This window comes from Camelina sativa, chromosome 11, assembly GCF_030686135.1.
Source record: "Camelina sativa cultivar CO46 ecotype springtype chromosome 11, ASM3068613v1".
Taxonomy (NCBI): Eukaryota; Viridiplantae; Streptophyta; class Magnoliopsida; order Brassicales; family Brassicaceae; genus Camelina; species Camelina sativa.
The window spans coordinates 13,950,908-13,970,983 of record NC_141890.1 but is presented as its reverse complement, the minus strand read 5'-3'; the positions used below and the strand labels follow the sequence as shown (position 1 = coordinate 13,970,983).

At 33.9% G+C, this 20,076-nt stretch overlaps 1 protein-coding gene, 1 long non-coding RNA gene and 1 other non-coding gene across 3 annotated transcripts; 1 reads left to right on the top strand and 2 right to left on the bottom strand.

The window, feature by feature from the left end:
• Positions 1 to 4,079: 4,079 nt before the first annotated feature.
• On the bottom strand, positions 4,080 to 4,186 carry LOC147933956 (small nucleolar RNA R71). Its single transcript, XR_015573339.1, has one exon. It is a non-coding gene; the product is annotated as a small nucleolar RNA R71 (small nucleolar RNA).
• Positions 4,187 to 6,854: 2,668 nt separating this feature from the next.
• LOC147933955 (uncharacterized) lies at positions 6,855 to 7,807 on the bottom strand. The gene is made up of 3 exons (XM_087472406.1): positions 7,686 to 7,807; positions 7,201 to 7,617; positions 6,855 to 7,041 (listed from the first exon to the last, which is right to left on the bottom strand). The coding sequence occupies exons 1-3, from the start codon at positions 7,805 to 7,807 to the stop codon at positions 6,855 to 6,857; spliced, it is 726 nt and encodes a 241-aa protein (XP_087328532.1).
• A 3,375-nt stretch (positions 7,808 to 11,182) lies between these two features.
• Positions 11,183 to 12,192, top strand: LOC147933954 (uncharacterized). Its single transcript, XR_015573137.1, has 2 exons — positions 11,183 to 11,352; positions 11,528 to 12,192. It is a non-coding gene; the product is annotated as an uncharacterized LOC147933954 (long non-coding RNA).
• Positions 12,193 to 20,076: the final 7,884 nt, after the last annotated feature.

The window sequence follows — 20,076 nt, the reverse complement described above, 5'->3', positions numbered from 1 at the left end:
TTTAAAGTTTATTATATTATATAAAATTATAAAACTCAACAAAAAAATATGAAATTGAATTTAAATATTCAAATTTTGACCTGTTACTCAGTAAAAAATTTAATTCAATAGATATTATTTTTAAAGAATAATATTACTAAAGCTTGAATATTTCATAGATTTTACAATTTATATTTGTTTTTAAAAATTCAACTTATGGTATATCCGGAAATAAAATTATTTTTTAATTATAATAAATAATATGATAATTTATTTGTTTCATAAAATAGACTCATATATAAAAATGAGAGGTGAAGTATAATGATAATTAACAAATTAATATATTAAGTTAGATATCAAAAGATTTTATTTGATGAATAATTTAATAAAGAAAATTAATATAGTAAGTTAGATGATATGATTATTTAGAATATTCTCTTTAAGATTTTCGTTATAACCTATTTGTAACCAATTAATCTATCAATTAATGTATAACATATTTGTAACCAATTTATTAAAATTATATAGTTTACAAAACAAAACTTAGAAAAGTCAATTATATAATTAATTTTATGTAGACTAGGCGGCATATAATGTATTCATAAAATATAATATCAACTACAATAGTTTAACCAAAAAAAGTTTTATGAACACCGATTATGCTAACACCGTTGATATTATTACAATCAATTACAGTTTGAGTTTAACATGTAGTTTACAAAGGTAAGGAAAACGTTGTTGGAATCTCCATCTTTGATTAATAATGCACGAGAAAAAGATAGAAGAAGAAGCCGAAGGAAGAGTGTGAAGAAGAGGAAGCGAAGAAGAAGTGTTGTGTGCGTAGGAGGAGGAAGAAGAAGAGTGAGGAAAATGGCCAAATGGGCCATGGTGTTGATTGAAGGTCCAAATGTTAAATGGATTATTTTGTGTTGTTAGGATCAGACAATTAAAATAAGTAGTTAAGATAAGATAAGTCTGAGTGTAATTAATGTGTTTGTACATTTAACAAGAAAGTAAGAAGGAAGAGAGTTAAATGGCTAAACCTAATATACCAACAAACGTTGATATGTACGACATATACTCTCAGTCAATATATTTGATCGATACTATTATGATTGTAGATTATTTGTTCATTAATGGACCTGATTTAATAGGTTCGGCCATCAACAGATTTTAGAAAGAAAAAAATCTTAGGACAGTGATTCCTTAATTAATGGAAGATTCAATAATAAATGCAGGTGGACCATAAATCTAAATATTGATGATACCAATGCCACATCCACAGAAGACATTTTGCCCAAACATGTTTTCTCTTATAGTTTTTGCTTTATCCATCATTGGACCTCTCCTCGTTTTATCACATTTTTAAGTATGGTGCATACTATTCAACTACAATGGTAACACACATTTATTAAACCGTCTACTGACAAATTCTTGCAGAACCCTAATTAATTCAATCATTTTCTATTGCCAAGAAGAAGAAAAAAAAAAACTAAAAAATATTCCCTCTTTCATAATTAAGTTTTTGCTAATTTAGTTTTAAGTTCTTCTTGTTTAGTCATTTCATAGATGAAAGATGGGGATTAAATGATTATATAGGAAAATTACAATCAGAATATAATATAGAGCCTTTCTGTTTTTTTTTTGGTGGAACAAAGGAGATGAACCCCATTTTATTCAAAAAAAAAAAAAAAAAATTACAACCGAATGTTTCGAGGGCGCACCGATCCATTTACATCCTCTAAGCAAAGAGAACTAACACAATCAGGACTAGAAGTAAACATATGAAACTTAAAGGAAGAGAAAACGCATAGTTTGCCAATCCGTTCGCAAGTCCCTATACACATGTGAGATACGAACTATCCAGTCCTTTGATAAATAGTCATAGCACAAACGTACTAGGAAAGACAGTGGATGAGAATCCTCAATCCATGTTCGTAGAAAATAACCACTATCTCCGAGTCGACCTCCAGCTCTAAGCGCGAAACACCTCTCTCCCACGCAATATAGAGGCCATAATAACCCCCCCCCCCCACAACTCCGACAACGGTGCCGAGCATATCACTATGTTCAAAGCAAAGCCCCCGCACCACAACCCATCACCGTCTCTCAAGACCCCCCTACTGCTGCCAATCTTGGATTCCCACGTGAGGCACCGTCTGTGTTTACCTTGAACCAACCAATCGTAGGTGGTGTCCACGCAATCATCCTCTCCTCTCGCCGAACACCACCAATACATTCCCTCACACGTTGATTGATGCTCATATATTTCACCTTGTTTTACCTTAGTTTATCTGCACATTTTGCATGATTTACTAGTTTGTTTAGCCATTATTGAGTAATTTTAGGATTGTTTATGCATTAGAGTAGGTTTGCATTGCATTGCATTGCATTGTTTCTTGCATAATCAGGTGATTTAGGATCCAAAGGAGCATGGAGAAGTGTTGAAGGAGAGTGGAGCTATCAAGAGAAGCAGACGAAGGAGCTAGAGCAGAGAAGAACCAAGGTCCGGAAGTCCACTCAACCAGACACTCGACCGTGTGAGGAGAAGGACTCGACCGATTGGAAGAAGCAGAAGAAGAGCTCACTCGACCGAGCACATGGTCGAGTTGACCGAGCATGGTCGAGTTGACCGAGTATGGTCGAGTTGAGCGAGCAGCCTTCCTATTTTGTATTCTAGCCATTTTAGGGGTTCCCTTCCTTCCTATATAAACCTATTGTACTCTATGGCCGCCAAGAAGCCACTTTAGAGAGAAAATATCTAAATAAACCTAGTTTTTACCCTTTTGGGAAATTTCTACTTTTGCTTAGATCATTATCCACTTTTTTCTTGTATTTTTCTCTAGATTTCTGATACTTGTTGGTTCCATAACTTTCTAAGTATTAAGAATTTGAGTTTGCTTCTTTGTTCATTATTGTAGATCTCTGTCTTATCTTTCTAATCATGCACTTTGCTTCTTTGTTCATTATTGTAGATCTCTGTCTTACACTGTTCACTTTGCATTTAGTTTCTTATTCTTAGTAATTTTACATCTGCATTTCATCATTGTCATTAGGGTGTTAGTATAAAACCATTTTCATATTTGGCTTAACTTAGATAAGTGTTCACATCCTGATTGCTTGCATCTTACTCATTATGGATTGCCATCTCTTATATTACAACAGCATAAGAGTAATTGAAACCTCTTGCATTCCACCTGATCATTCATCATTATCACTGCTTATGTCTCTGTTTGCATGTTGCATACATTCATAGCATAAGTATTATCATCTTCACCTCACACTGATATCACTAAAAAGATTAGTTTCAATTTGGCGTCGTTGCCATTTGAGTAATTATTTGTAACATTCAGGATTTACACAAGTTTAAGATTAAGTTCTATTGATCACTACTGATTAGCCTCTTCATCTACTTGGTTGTTTTTAATCTCAGGTACCAACTCGAACCAGCACTCGACCGTATGCACGATCGAGTGTGTGATCGAGCAGCCAACCAGATTTAGTCAGTATTCTCGTCTCAATCTTCAACTCGAGCCTGTGCTCGACCGAGTGTCAGTTCAAGCTAGTGATCGAGTCAGTTGATGCACACTAGATCCAAGGGCAGCCAGAATCTTCAGAGGTACCTTAATCATATCAACCGTTTACCAAGAGATTTGAGGCAACAAAAAACCAGAATCCTTCAGGAACAGGAAGAACAGTTACTGATGGATCAACAAAACAACCAAGATCAAAGGACAAGGCACATTGGTGCAGGAGATGCTCCAAATACACACAATCAGAGAGCTGGCATAATACCTCCTGCAGTAGCCAACAACAATTTCAAAATTAAAAGTGGGCTAATCACAATGATTCAGGCAAACAAATTCCATGGTCTGCCAATGGAGGATCCTTTAGATCATTTGGATGAATTTGACAAGCTCTGTGGCTTCACCAAGATTAATGGTGTTAGTGAGGATGGCTTCAAGCTCAGATAGTTTCCCTTCTCACTTGGAGACAAAACACACCTATTGGAGAAGACACTACCAACTGGTGCTATTACTACATGGGATGCTTGTAAGAAGGCATTTCTAGCTAAATTCTTCTCTAATGCTAGAACTGCAAGGTTGAGGAATAAGATCTCTGGTTTTGCTCAGAAGAACAATGAGACATTTTGTGAAGCATGGGAGAAATTCAAAGGCTACCAAACACAATGTCCACATCATGGGTTTAGCAATGAGTCTCTACTCTCCACACTATATAGAGGAGTCTTACCAAAAATCAGAATGCTATTAGATACAGTCTCTAATGGAAATTTCCTTAACAAGAATGTAGAAGAAGGATGGGAGCTAGTAGAAAACTTGGCACAATCTGATGGGAACTATAATGAAGACTATGACAGAACTGTGAGATTTGTCACTTCTGATCATGATGATAAGTATAAGAAGGATCTGAAGGTTGTTCATGAGAAGTTGGACAAGATACTACTCAGCCAGCAAAAGAATATCCATTTTCTTGGTGAAGAAGAGACTTCAGCTCAAGATGAGGAGAATGAATTTGCTGAGATTTCCTATATGCAGAACCAAGGAGGCTTCAAAGGTTAAATCAGTTCAAAAACAACAACCTCTCCTACATGAGCATCAATGTAGCAAATCCTGAAGATCAAGTCTACCCTCCTCAACAACCTCAACAGCACAACAATTATGTACCCAAGCAGCAATAACAAGGTTACCAGGCTAAAGAGCTATGATGCAGCAATTGCTACTTAGACAAGCAAATGGGCAGCTTGAGACAACCAAAATGTTTGTTGAGATTAACCAAAGGCTGGATTCTTCTTATAATGACCTGAACATTAAGTTTGAGAGCTTGAATTCTAAAGTCAAGTTCATGGAGAGCAACATTGCTTCTACATCAGCTCCTAAGCCAAACCAGCTACCTGGTAAAATTATTCAAAATCCAAGGGAGTTTACAGACAAAGCAATCCATTACTATGAAGAAGATGTCACCAAGGACAGTGAAGTTCAAGCTGGGGAGGTTTGTCTCAAGTTGAAGCTCAGAGTGAAGGTTTTTCACAGCAGACTGAAGCAGGCAAATCACTCGACCAGATGCTCGACCACACACACGACCGACTGATCGAGTTGTTCCCACAGAAGTTGTTAAGCCTGTCAGATACATTCCTCCTGCTTACAAACCACCTCTACCATTCCCAGGACGTTTCAAGGAACAAAAGCTGAAGGAACTCAGGGAAATAATTGAAAAAAGGGAAGTGATGGCTTTGAAACAAGAGGTTGTCATTGAATTCAAAGAAGAAGAGAGAGGACCTGCTTTGGAACAGTATGCTCAATATCCTCTCTAACAAGGTATGCTACTTGAGATATCAAAGCAAAAGGCTCAGAATCAGGACAAGAGGGATCTTGAGGAGATTGGGGGAGTTATTATCCCAACTAAACTTGAAGACCCAGGTCCATTCAATCTGCCTTGCTCCTTTAGCTACCTACACTTCAACAAATGCTTGTGTGAACTGGGAGCATCTATCAGTGTAATGCCTTACTCTATAGCACAAAAGCTTGGGCACACTGAATTCAAGTCTTGCAACCTCTACATAAGTCTGGCTGATGGATCAAAAAAGGATGTGGTTGGTAAATTGGAAGGATTTCCAGTCAAGTTGGGAAAGGCCAGAATTCCTACTGATTTTGTGGTTATAGATATGGATAAGGAGCTAGATCCTATCATTCTAGGAAGACCATTCCTAGCCACTGCAGGAGCTGTTATTGATGTTAAGAAAAGGCTGATAAGCTTGAACATAGCTGAGGGTTTAACCATGAGATTTGATATCAATAACCCAACCAACATGCCCACTAGAGGTCAACCTTTTGTTATTAAGGACAAGAGGGATTATGAGGTCCCAAGTGAAGTAGAGACTTCAAAGGCTAAAGTCTCATCTCATGAGGAATCAGTTGAAAAGCTCAAGGCTTCAGTTCAAGAGTTGACTGATCTGGTGAAGGATCTTCAAGTGCAACTCAACAAGAGGTCTTTGAAGAAAGCAAGGCCAAGGTTCAAACTTGAGAGGAAACAAGGTTTTATGGGTGAAGTGATCATGAATCAGCTTCATGGTGATCAAGTTGAACCAGGGTGGATTTCATCACCTCCTTGGTCTCCAAACCAAGCCTGAAAAGGCATCAAAAGTCAAGCTTAGAGACTTTAAACAAGCTCACTAGGGAGGAAGTCCCTAAGGTATCATTGTACATAAGTTTAATTTTCCTTGTGTTTTTGATATTTTTCTTTTATGTTTGTGTTGGGCAGGCTTTTATATGAGAGTATAGATGGGTTTGAGAAGAATTGGACTTGTAGAAATGGATTTTTGAGGCCACTCGACCCCACGTGGTCGAGTGCGGGTCGAGTGACAGCAAAAGTGAGTCAAAGATTCCCAATTCAAATTTTGAATGGAATGGACGCTCCACCCTTGTCTTTTTGTTCCCTTAGCCTCTTTATCCCAACACAAAGTGTGTGACAGACATACCTACAATATCCCAACACTCCTGGTAAAACATTGGTTGGTAACCATCAGGACCCGGTGCCTTAAACTTCCCCATACCCTTCACCACTGATTCCACCTCCGCTTCTGTGTAAGGTGTGGCCAAAGAATTTTTCTCCATGACTGTAAGAGAAGGGAACCCCACCTGTGGCAAACTCTCTACAACCACATCCACATCCACCAAGGAGTAGAGTCTTTGATAATATGCGATTGCAAGATCCTCCAATTCCTCTGTAGCAGAGATCCAAACACCCGCATTATTTTTCAAACTCTCAATATGATTGCGTCTTCGACGTATGATCATTGAAGTATGAAAATACTTCATATTACGATCACCCTCCACAATCCATTTCTCACGGGATTTCTAAAACCAAAGCAATTCTTCCTGCTCAAGAACCCTATCCAATTCACAAAACAAATCCTCCTCCTTAGCTAACAACACATCCATGGGAGCCACTTCCAACAAGTCTTGAACTGTACCAATTTCTGATGTTAATTCTGCCTTCTGTTTATTAACATCCCCAAAAACTTCACGGTTCCACCTCTTTAATCTATCACGTCATCCATTCAAAGCCACAGGAGTAGTTAGTTGATTATTCCAGGAGTTAGACAACAGCTCCCGAAACCCCTCATGCTTTAACCAAGCCGCCTCAAAACAAAAAGGTCTTCTCTTTGGGTCCCCTCTACTCTTCAGGCACAACTGCAGGTACAATGGAGCATGATCTGATGCAAAAACCGTCAAGTGAGTCACCACAGCCTCTTGCCATTTTAACCGGGCATGGGGACAATACAAAATCCGATCTAACCTCTTGGCAATGTATGTTTGCTCAGACCTTCCCCTATGCCAAGTAAAACGGTTGCCCCTAAATCCCATATCAATCAATGTACGATCATTAATCCACTCACCAAAAGCCAAGGAATCCAGAGACAAGCGGCCATTACCACTTGTCCTCTCATCCAACCTTAAAATAATGTTAAAGTCCCCACCGATAACCAGAGGACCATCCACTCCTCCAATCACTGACTTGAGACTCCCCCATAATCCACGCCTCCGTGTAACGGAGGGAGCAACATATACAAATTGACCTTCTCCATGTTTAACTTGATATTCGCATGAATAAACTGATCTGTCGAAACAACCACTGAGACTACACCCACCGTTGACCTCCACAGCAACGATATCCCTCCGCTCTACCTCATCGCATCAACGCGGAAGGAGTTATTGAAGCCCAAATTCTGACAAATCTGGCTTGCTCTATCCCCACTCGCATGTGTTTCAAAAAGTGCAAGGATATCTACACGAAACTTCTTCATCATGTATCTAATCGATCTTCTAAAATTGGGTTTATTTGCCTCCCCCCCCCCACCCCCGCAATTCCAGAACAGACAATCCATCAGATTATTGTTGTAGATAAAACGAATCACCGGGGCTAACCGTCAAGCTACCACCGCCTTATCTCCCAACACCGGTGGATCATCAACCCGGCCCACATCACCAGCTTGCACCCCTACATCCAATGCCGCCGATGCCAACACAGCGTTTCTCGTCGAACTTTGGCCCGAGAAGCCATTTGCACTTCGGTCATTTCTCTCTGTTGTGAAAAACCTCCCGATCTTCCCACGAATCCATCCTCAATACACAGCAGTTTCCCCGTCACCGAAACCCCCCCCCCCCCCCCCCCCATACAGAGTTGGACCAAACACATTACAAGTGAAACCTTGACATAAGAGGACTGGCTAAAAATCATTAGCCAATGATGCTTACGTCTTTGATCCTGGACAACATCTTCTCTTGAGATAAGTACTATTTTTATGTCTAATAAGCACGTCTATTTTCATTAATGACTTTAGATATTAAAAAGAAAATATATATAATTATATTTTTTGGTAAAACGTTTTAGATTTTATAAAAAAATATTTAGTGAAAAAAACGTTTAAAAGAAAAAAAGATATATATATATATATATACACACTATTTTATAATAAAATATTTTAAGAAGTATATATATATATAAAGAAATGATGCTTAATAGTTAATACAAGTTGGACACTCATTTATATGATTATTTATAATGTTTGTGAATTAATTTATTTGTTTAATCACAAATTTAAATCTAATTAAAATTAGATATAATATCATGTTGAAATATTTTAAATCATGTCTCCAATTTTCTTTGGTGAATACATTGAAAATCTAGTAACAAATTACTAAATAATGATTATTGATTATATTTTCTTGGCATCATTTCTATGAGCAAGTTTAAGTCCAAGTATATGACCATAAAAATTCACTAGTTCTTTAGAATAATCTAAAGAAAGTAAATGGACTAAAAGTCTATAAGAGAATATATACAAACAATTGAATTCCAATTATAACCATGATTATAATAGAAGATAATATCATTGTTGGAAATATATTAGAGAAAATATATTCTACTTGTCATAAAATATTGTTGTCATGCTGACACAATATAATGAAAAATATATCTTAAAAATATTATAATTTTGTTATTTGTGAACGAGTAAAATAATGTGATGTTGATCATGAATCACATCCTATTGTTTTGCTCTATTTTTGTGATTTATGCTATAAAAAAATAAAAAAAAAAGCAGCACTAATGACACTAGTCAAGAAAGTTGGTATAAAATGGTCATGAATTTGGATAAGATATATAAAGTCACGGTCAATGTCGATTAGTTTCTCCACTAGAAGTGAATAATAAGTATTATAGGTACTTATCTCATATACATATATGATGATGAAAGAAGCTAGTGTGAGACAATTTTTACTATTCACTACAATATTAAAAAGTAGTAGAAAAAATATTGAAAGCTCTTAAAAAGTATATATGATATTGTCTATGGGAACACAATTTGATATTAATGTGTTATAATCTCTCAATTAGTCTCAAAGTTAAAAGGGTCTAAGATATAATACATGACCCAATTTGAGAACTTTATTGATTACAAAGTGGGATTCAAATCGAGATTGATAGACATGAAGTGTCATCATCTCCAGGGGAGAATTGATGAATCCCACATACAGAGGTGATAGAAAAAAATTTAAAATTATGTTCACACCCAAAATGAGTTTAATCACTCATATGATAGAGCAAATCTTGAAGATTTGAAAAGTAATCTTGTTGAGACAATAAACAAAGAAAAATACTTTGAAATCATAAGTATTATTACCCAAGACAATAAGGGGGGTGTATTGAAACAATGATTTTGGAGGATTTTATGAGATTTAGAAAATTTGGAAATTTGATAGATTTTAGGGAAGTTGATATAATTTATGGTAAAATTCTTTCAAATCCCACCTAAAACAATGAGATTTGGATTTCTGTATTTTTAACTAAACAAATCTCCTCAAATCCTCCAGAATCCCTAAAACTTATTAAAATCCAAATCCACAAACTGTTTTGAATAACAATAGATTTTAAAGTAGATTTTTAAATCATCAGTTCAGTAACTGTGGATTTCAGGAGACTTTTTAAAATCTATGATTGAATAACATAGGATTTGTAACTTTTACATAAATCACTTAAAATGTCAAGTTGAATACACCCCCCTAAAAGTATTTTAGAGATTACATGGATTATCTAGAAGATGAAATGCATTATGAAAATCTCATTGTTTGGCATGACCGGTTAAGCCATTCCGGTTCAGTAGTGATGCGAAAGAATAATCAGAAATTTTGAAAAAAGATTCATTAGAGAACCTAAAGAGTTTTCGTAGTGATTTCTTATGTGTGCTGCTTTACAAAGCAAGCTGATTATATGGTTTTCACCGACCCCATGAATTTGGACAGTGTCAATTTTCTGGTACATATACAAAGAGATATTGTGGACTGATCCACCATATATATTTGTAATCAACTTGCAATTTCGAGTTTGCGAGAGTATTTGGTTAATTGACAATGGTGGTGAAACCTCACTATGTAATTGACATAAATAACTCTATTTGTCAATAAATTCGCATCAGGCCAACAGATTATCATGAGTACTCCCCATTACAATTGGGTTGGGTCAGAAACCATATATATCCCTTTTTTTTTTTTGGCAAACACCATATATATCTCATTTAAATGTGTTATACATATTGAGTTGCTCCACCACAGTGAATAAAATGAGATTTGAAAGAATGTTGGATATAAATCTCTCTTGATGATTGAATATCTCGAGATGCAGAGTCTGTTGTTTCGGTGAGTCAGTCTTTCCAACATGAGGGGGAGAAAAATAAACAACTGAAAAGAAATATATTGAGAGAAATTATCTTGATCCTTGTACTTTAAAATGTGCGCTAGAAATTGAAAAGATAATTTAGTAGCGAAGATGCTAGAATGCATTTTCTGATCTTAAGTGAAAAATTAACATATAACAGCTATGCTCCGATAAATATTAATATCTTAGAAGAATAAGATCAACTGCTAGTAAGTCTAAGAATCGCATGAAGTGTGATAGACATATGGTTCCAAATAGAGTTTTGTGCAAAAAAACCTTCCAAGTAATTTTTTTTTTTTTTTTTTGCAAGAAAACCCTCCACATCAAATTAATGCAGGTCAATACTACAATCTCAAAAGTCACTGGCAATATAATCCTTCTATGTATCGATGACGTGGCAATTCAAAAATCTTGTTGTTTTGGAAACAAATAAACGGCAAAGCATTGATTTTTTTTTAAAATTTTTAATAAAATTAAATAAAACAAAAAAATCTCTTATTCCTTCCCCGTCTTCTTCTTCTTCTCCCTTCCTCATCTTCTTCTTTTTTCATTTCTCTTCAACAGAATCAATGGCACTAACAGCGTGAACCCAAGAGCAAAGATTGATCTAAGAAATCCGATCAAGGAGCTCGAATATTTGTTCGTCTTCTTCCTTTGATTATATATATATTGTATGCAGCAAACGAAATTTCCAATTTCAAAACCTAAGCCCCTAAATCCAAATTCGAGAAATTGAGATCAATTTAGTATTAAAAATGAACCTTCAAGCTTAAAATTGAATACCTAATTCATAAAATCGAGTTTTTGTGTATAGACCTTCGGCCCCAATTGTGACTTTCAAAACTTATGCAACCTCGGGTACCGGAGATGACAATTGCGGAGGTTCCTTGCCGCGTTTACAGTCTCCGTGGTCAAGCCATATGCCTATATATTCGGTTTCCGGCCTTAGAACGGCGCTGCGTAGAGATCTGAGGAGAAGCTCGTGTGCTCATCGTGTCCATATCTCCCTCGCTTTGAAAGGTCTCGCCAATAATTTTGATGTCCCTTTCTAGAAGTCAATTTTGTGAACAAGAATGTTGTTTTTGTTATTTGATCTGAAATTTGGATTCTTGTTTGATTGATTTTTAGGGCTTGATTATGACTATATACCAATGAATTTGCTTAAAGGGGATCAATTCGATCCATGTTCATAATTTTTTTCTTTCCAGATTTGATTCCTATTCACAGTTATAGAGAACTTTGAAGAATTCGAGCTCCTTGACCAGAGTTCTTGCGTTAATCTCTGTTTTTGGGTTTACACTTATTACTGTTAGTTCCATTGATTTTGTTGAAGAGGAATCGAAAGCAGAATACGGGGAAGGGAGAAGAAGATTTTTTTGTTTTCTTTAATTTAATTTTTGTTAAAAAAGATATGAAATCTCAACAAGTTGAGTTATGTCTAGAATAAAAAGGATCCAAAAAGCAAATTGACGTCGTAAATATTTTTGCATGCAGTATTACAGTTAATGATGTTATGGATCAAATCGAGGATCATAAACCGCGATTTATAGAAAGATTTATTGAAAAGTATACACAAAGAATGATTGGTTAATCATTGAAAGAAGTAACTATGAAATAGTTCAAGTCTCTTAAAGATATAATATTTGGACTTGTAGTCCTTACACTTAAAAGTATAAAATGAGTGGAAAATATTGGGATCTTTATGAGAAATAAAGTACATGTAGTAATACAATGATTCTCATAAATACTTGATATTTAATATTTGAAATGCACTCTCATATGGTGGAAGCAACTATGTAGATCCCTAATGAGATTGAAAATAAGGCAAGACTTGATTTAGTCTATTTAGAAGGTTTTCAAACTATAAGAGATATCTCTTAAAGTAATTATATTGCTAGAAGCAATACTTTATAGTTCTCGAGAATATTGTAAAAGCAAGAGAAAGTCTTGATGTCTTTTGACACATTTGGAGAGAAAAGGGTGAGAGTTTATCTCTATGAGAGAATCTTGTGTGTAGATCATTGTTGTTGATCTTAAGGATCTCAAAGTGGGTTGAAAATAAATCGGGAATAAGATAGAGAATATCTTAGGGTTGTATAAATCCGAGATTGAACACTAATTGTAATTGTGTTCAAGAAATATTTTCAACAAAGTTTGAAGACGTAGACATTCGCTGAACCTCGTTAAAAGAAAAATTATATGTGTCTCTTGTCTCTTCAGCACTTACAAATGGTTCTTGTTAAAAGAAAGGTACAAAAACAAGTGCAAATATGTTGATGATGAAAATGTTATCTAATCTCCAGTAGAGATTTCACATACCAAGGAATATATGGAGAAATAATCAGTGATGAAATATTATTCCTGAAAGATGGAGAAATCAGATTGTATAGAATTAGATATTTCATGAAATTTCTTGAGGTTACAGATTTGACATCTGATAAAAGAGATGTTATCTCAAGATGCTTACATCATCTTACATAGAAAAATGGTATTGTAGTACCATACTAAGATGAAGATTGAAAGAGAAAGTTTTACAAGGAGATTATGAAGAACTCCGATGTATAAGATGATTGTTTGGAATATTGTATGTAAAAGAAGATTTGAGCTTATGTTCGATCTTCTATATGAAAGGGGTTCAAATGACTTTAAGTTCAATGACCTAGGAGAATATATGATGATTATCATATGAGTTTGTACTTTCAAGCTCTCTGTTTATAACAGTTCAGAAAAGATGATATATATGATCATAATGCATAATCTGAAGATGATGCTTTCAAGGGGAGAAATATGATCATGTGCGTGGTTGTACTCTTTTTTCCTTACCATGGTTTTTATCTCATTGGGTTTTTCCATGATAGGTTTTTAACGAGACAACAAAAAAACACGTGAAAGATAAACACCTGAAGAGAAATATTATGATTCCAATAGTGAAAGACTATAATCTTCAAAGTCTTTAAAATACATTGATGAGATTGTGAAAAACAAAGATAATGATAAAGATGAGTCACTTGCGAGACTCATGACCAATAGAAGAATGGCGATACACGTTTACTACAGATTCGTTCAAGTGAAGATTTGGCGAACCATTTACCATGGCGTTTTCAACCACTACTTTCAAGAAGCTACTTCATCATATTGGATCGATCATCTCGAAGATTTCAAGTGATGTACTCAAGAGGGGGAGTCAAAGCGCACTGCACTCTTTTTCCCTTAACCATGGGTTTTTTCACTGGGTTTTCCTCGTAAGTTTTTTAACGAGGCAACATCTCATATGCGCATTTGGGACTACATTTTAATAATGGTCATCCAAAAGGGAGTGTTATAAATAATTATATTATTGTATAGATGCCCATTATCGGTCCATTAGTGTAAACCTACATCATAATATTGTATCTCTATATATATGTTGTATCATATGGAATAAAGAATAATATAAGAGAACAATTCCCTAAAAATTTTATTCTAACATAAATATTTCTTTTGCCAACACTCAAAAATTGCAATCAGTAAATGGTATTGCTCTATTTGATTATACTCAGGTTTGCTTTAATGTCATATACTCCCTCTGTCTCACATAGTTTGATGTTTTGGAAAATTTTCTTTGTCACTCAAAGATTGATTTTCTAAATATTTTTAGTGGAAAAGTGGAGGAAAAGTCAGTAAACTAAATCATCACACAGATATATGAATAACCACAAATAAAAACAAATAAATTATCAGAAAAAATAAATAAAAAAATAGTTACATTCTCTCTCTCTCTTAATATGTGTGAAAAGTACTAAACATCAAACTATGAGGGACAGGGGGAGTATAACATTAGAGTATGTGCAGTGGAAGTTTTTTGACAAGTCTTTCACCTACAAGAAAATATATAATATTGAAAAAAGTAGGAAAGAGAATTATTCAGAGAGAAGTTATTTAACAAAAATACCATGAACAGTAACTTTTTTTAGCCAAAATGCCACTTTTTCCTTTTCTTTTCCACAATGCCACAACATTCACTTAAAAAGATATAAATGCCCTTCAATAAACACTATGTTGTTGATAGACAAGATATAGATGATGGACAAGATGAGGATGATGGACAAGATGTGGATGATAAACAAGATTCGGATGATAGACAATATGAGGATGATGGACAAGATGTGGATGATAGACAAGATGTGGATGATAGACAAGATGCCGATGATCAACAAGATGCAGATGATAGACAATATGCAGATGATAGATAAGATGTGGATGATGGACAAGATGATATAGAGAAGGATGTCAGCGAGAAACTCAATCCTCCACATCATCTTTTGGTCCAGAGTTATCTACATCATTCTCTTTTGGTCCATCATCCTCGACATCTTTTTTTGGTCCAACATCTTCTTATGGTCCACCATCTTCTTATTTCGACAACTTTATCCTTTTTGTCTAATTATCTTTCATAGACAACTTATCTTTAATAATATGGATAACTAATTTGAACTCGTAGACAACTTCGTTATTATAATTCTCGTAGACAAGTTATAAAAACAAAATTTGTGGACAAGTCTATGACTTCCTCTAATAATTTGTCCATTAGATCTCGTCCACGACAATCACTCTCTCATAGACAACTTATCTTTAATAATATGGATAACTAATTTGAATTCGTGGACAACTTCATTATTATAATTCTCGTAGACAAGTTATAGAAATGAAATTCGTGGACAAGTCTATGATTTCCTCTAATAACTTGTCCATTAGATCTCGTCCACGACAATCACTCTCTTTGATACAAGGGTCTTTTCGTCTTTTAATCATATATGAACAGTGAAAATGTGGCATTTTTAGAAAGATGAAGAAAATGTGGCATTTCCCAAAACTTTTATAAAAATGTGGCATATTTGGCAAAAATCCATTCAGAGAGACTTTGAGAACTTTGTAATAGACTCACTTGACACATGTCTAATTATAATTGTTACTAAGTTTTATTTATAATTTTAATTTTAAATAAAAAAATAAAATTACTTAAAATTTATAAAAATAATAGATTTGAGAGACTAATAGAGGTGCGCATGCTCTTTTTCGTCCCAACTTTTGTTTTTGTTTACTTATTAAAATTCCGACCAAGCTCCAAAGTCCAAACATGCATATTACATTTGAAAATTCATTCTAGTTTTATACTTTTATTCATAAGCCCAGGGCTATATATGTAAACGAAGCTTTGGAGCCATATAATAAAGTAAAGAGATCCTAAAGTATCCATGCCATGAACGAGATTGCAGGTGTGGCACAACTTTTAAGCAACATAAAACTACTTCCATTTCAAAATATAGGATGTTTTAACTAAATCACGTAGATTAAGAAGTCTTTATTTTTAACAAGTTTAACCAATCAGAAACAATATCGCATAATATAAAAGACTAAACTAATCTAAAAGTTGCATAGAAACTTGAAAATATCATATATTATGGAACAAAAAACTTCTCTAAAACATCTTATATTTTGAAACGGATGGAGTACTAATTAACAATTAATTATGGTTCTGATTGAAGCAAATGATTAGTGCCGTTTTTGATTTAGCAGTTAATCGAATGCGCCAGCTCAGCCAGTCACATGGCATAGACACGTGAGACCAGTTCCCGAACCACAACCTATTCCCAAAGCACACGCTTTGTTTGATTTTGTGTTTGGAAATGCACGTAGCCGCACGTGCGGCGGATTCTGTCATCGATGGACGATGGCACGATGGTGGTTTCCTCTAGGCTCCAGCTTTCACTGGACTGCTATGACTCAGGTCAGGTAAGTTTCAGTGATCATTGTATAATCCAACCAAACAAATTTGTAATTGCGTGAATCTGACCCCAAAACAAAAACAAAAACAATTAATTACGTGTCAATTTGAAATGACAATAGAAATATTTTCTTTCGGTGTTCATCAAAAATAGAAACTATAGAAAGAACATCCCATCTAAATCTAAACTTCTTTTGTTGTACCACAATTTCCATATATTTATATTATAAAATATCTGAAGTACAATAATCGGCTCAAAGTATTACGACAACAAATATTGATTAGACATAGAAATCCTCAAAATCCTTCCACCAGTTTTTTAGAATTATCAACTTATAACAATAATAATAGTAATATATTGACCAAATTTTTATATATAATGTTTTGGTTAAAACCACAAAATTTTTATGTATACATATTTTTATATAATTTATTACACTTAAAATATGTAATATTATTAAAAATAATTCAACCAAAAATAAAATTCATTGCTTGGCAGAAGGTTGCGATTTATCAAATATTTTTTAATTTTGCAGAAAATTTATATAAAAATAGATGAAGTGAATTTTTTTTTTAAAAACACTTTGATATCTTATACGATAATCACTTTGCATATCTTTTTTTTTATAGAATACATATCCTTAGTGGGTATTTTTATATGAAATGTTGAATATGTGCATGGCGCAAAATATAGTTTCAATACTATATATAAGTAGCTACTATTACATTTGTTCGTTCTTTTGTTCATTCCATATTGGAAACCAACTGAAAGCAGTTCCATTATTAGTAACCTTTTGGTTTCTTTGTTAATTTTTTTTTAATGGTGATGATATTACCGTGGGTTAGTAAGAATCGATCGTGCTATGTGTTTTTTTGTTTTTTCCATAATTGTTTCCTGGTTCTGTTAGAACATCGAATTAACCCTTAATATTTTGTAAGATATACATTTTGTGCATGATTAACTATGTATAAAAGGTGTATTGTTACTTATATCTGTTAAAATTAATCATTAAAGATCAGTACAAGTGATCTGATGAAGTCCGAAATGGGAACTCATTGGATTTTGGGAGATTCTTGACAGTTGAGGAGATGAAGCGTTATGGGGTAAACGAGGACACACGTGTGCTTCGCTGTCTTAGGATTCTGAATCGAGTGTGGAACTTCGAGCTCCACGTCCCTTCCACGTGAAGATGGTAATGGTCGAACCAACTTGCCTTTAGTTTTCGATCCCTTCCTGTCCTTTTTCAAATTAATGTTCTTTTTCTCGTTTCTTAATTATGCATATAATTTAACGTTGTCTGTCACTTTTTAATGGTATCGTGGTTTGCGTATTAAACTAATAATATATTGATATCATTATCATAGCCGTTTTAAATTAATCGAATAAGCAAAACAAATATTACACGTATGATTTATGTTGTTCCTGTAAAAATTTAGATATCTAATTCATCGTGCATTTGTTTTTTTGAAATGAAATCATTTAGGAAGGCCTGTTGGAAATAAATTAATTACCTTAGGATTTAATTTATGATGTTTTCGAATATATAGCTAACGCTAAAATCAAATTGCAGTCGTTGTAACTTGAACTAAGAGGCAGCCGGATAGATGGTGTAGTATAGTCTTAATTCTTAAATGCTCTCATGCATTTTAGCTTCTAGACATCCCAGTGAGGTTGATGTCGAAGGTCGGTTAGATGATAATTATAAAAATAAAATAAAAAAGTCTCGTGTGGGATCACAACATAATAGACGAATTTTATCACAACCGTATGTTCCGAGGTAATTTCATATTCAGAATATAAAGTGATATTAGATCCTGTTGATTCTTGCTTCATTCGTTAAAAAAATGAAGGAATTGGTACATCAAAAATGTGGGAAATTAAAGCTTCCAAATTTGATGACTAGAGACTAAAGACTAGCAGCCACTATATATTTTCTGTTCTGAAAGATTGAAAGATAGGAGTTTGACTTTTCTATCTCATTTTACTTATATAAAACTATATATAACATATACATAAATTCTCATGCATAGAAAACAAAGTTGGAATTATGTACATTTGCACCCCCTTTTTGGGGTTAAAATTGTACTTTTGCACTTCGAGTAATATACACTTTTTCAAACCGAGCATGTTACATACGCATGCGTGTATGTGTATGCGTCAACAAACAGTTTACTCAATAAATAAATAATTTAGTCTTAGATTTTTATAATTTCCAGCAAAACTGCACAACTTAGTTATTGGTGGCTTGGGGCCATACTGCCATAAGAGATCGACAATTCAATCGTCACAGAAAGGGAGGATTTATTCACATTGAGTACATTGGTATTTGATCATACTAATAATAACAAGCCCGTCGATAGCCTCATAGGTTGGTAAATCGTAACTGTCAGTTTTCACCAGACTCTTTAACTATTTTGGATACTGAGAAAATAAATGAAATATTCTTTTGTTATGTTTTAATGTAAATGATAGTACTCCAGTATTTAGTTTTTATGCTTCGCAGTAATACATGGTTTTCAATTTGATTTTATCTATCAAAGCATTTTTTGTTTCAACAAATATAATAGACTAATTCAAATAAACCAATTATGTAGAACATATATATTATGCGGTTCAGTACGAACTTTCATTTTTCAATTAATTTTTTAACTTTTATCTTTCAATGAATTTTTAATTAAAAGAAGCTCATTAACTTTTCTTAAGAAAATAAGAATATATATATATATATAAACAAATAATGTAACATATCAAATAATATATATATAGATGATAGAAAAAACAAAAACAAAAACAACGTACCACTTCTGTTGACATAAATAGATTTGTTGTTTAATTTTTTTTTTTAATGATTAAAATGAATATACGTACATAAATTTACATATAGATTATGGACGATATGGAGATCAACAAACTTATAATTAGAAATAAAGTTTCCCAAAAATAATGTGAAAATCATTTACGCTTACAAAAATAAAAAACTCTTTTTTGATTGCTTACCTGTGGAGTGAGTACAAAAGATTAGAGCTAGCATTCGGGTAACCCGTTTGGGTTCGGGTATTACCTATTCGGGTTCAGGTAAACGGGTTTAGAAAAATAAAATCATTAGGTATTTTTAGATATATGGGTTCGGTTCGGTTTGGGTTACAAATTTTAGAACCCGATTAGTACCCGAACTACCGGGTACCCGAAGAAATATAATTAAAACTAATTAAATTTATAAATTTAGTTAAATTTTGACTATGTGACAAAATATTTTTTGATATTTTGATTATTTTTGATATTTAGGTATAAAACTAAATGAAATATTCAAAATTATAATCATAATTTTGGGATAATTGTATTATATTAATGATAAATGTTATAAATATGTTTATATGTTTAATGGGACCCAAACGGGTATCGGTATTATCCGATCCTAACCCGAACCTATGGATATTAGAAAATAGAACCCAATAAAGTTTTAGGCAAATCCATATCTAATCCGAACCTGGTTTTTCGGCTCGAATTCCGGGTTGGATATTCGAGTACAGTTTTTATGCCCAGACCTACAAAAGATTGGAGATTGTTGATGATCAGAGGAGAATGAAGAAGCCCAAAA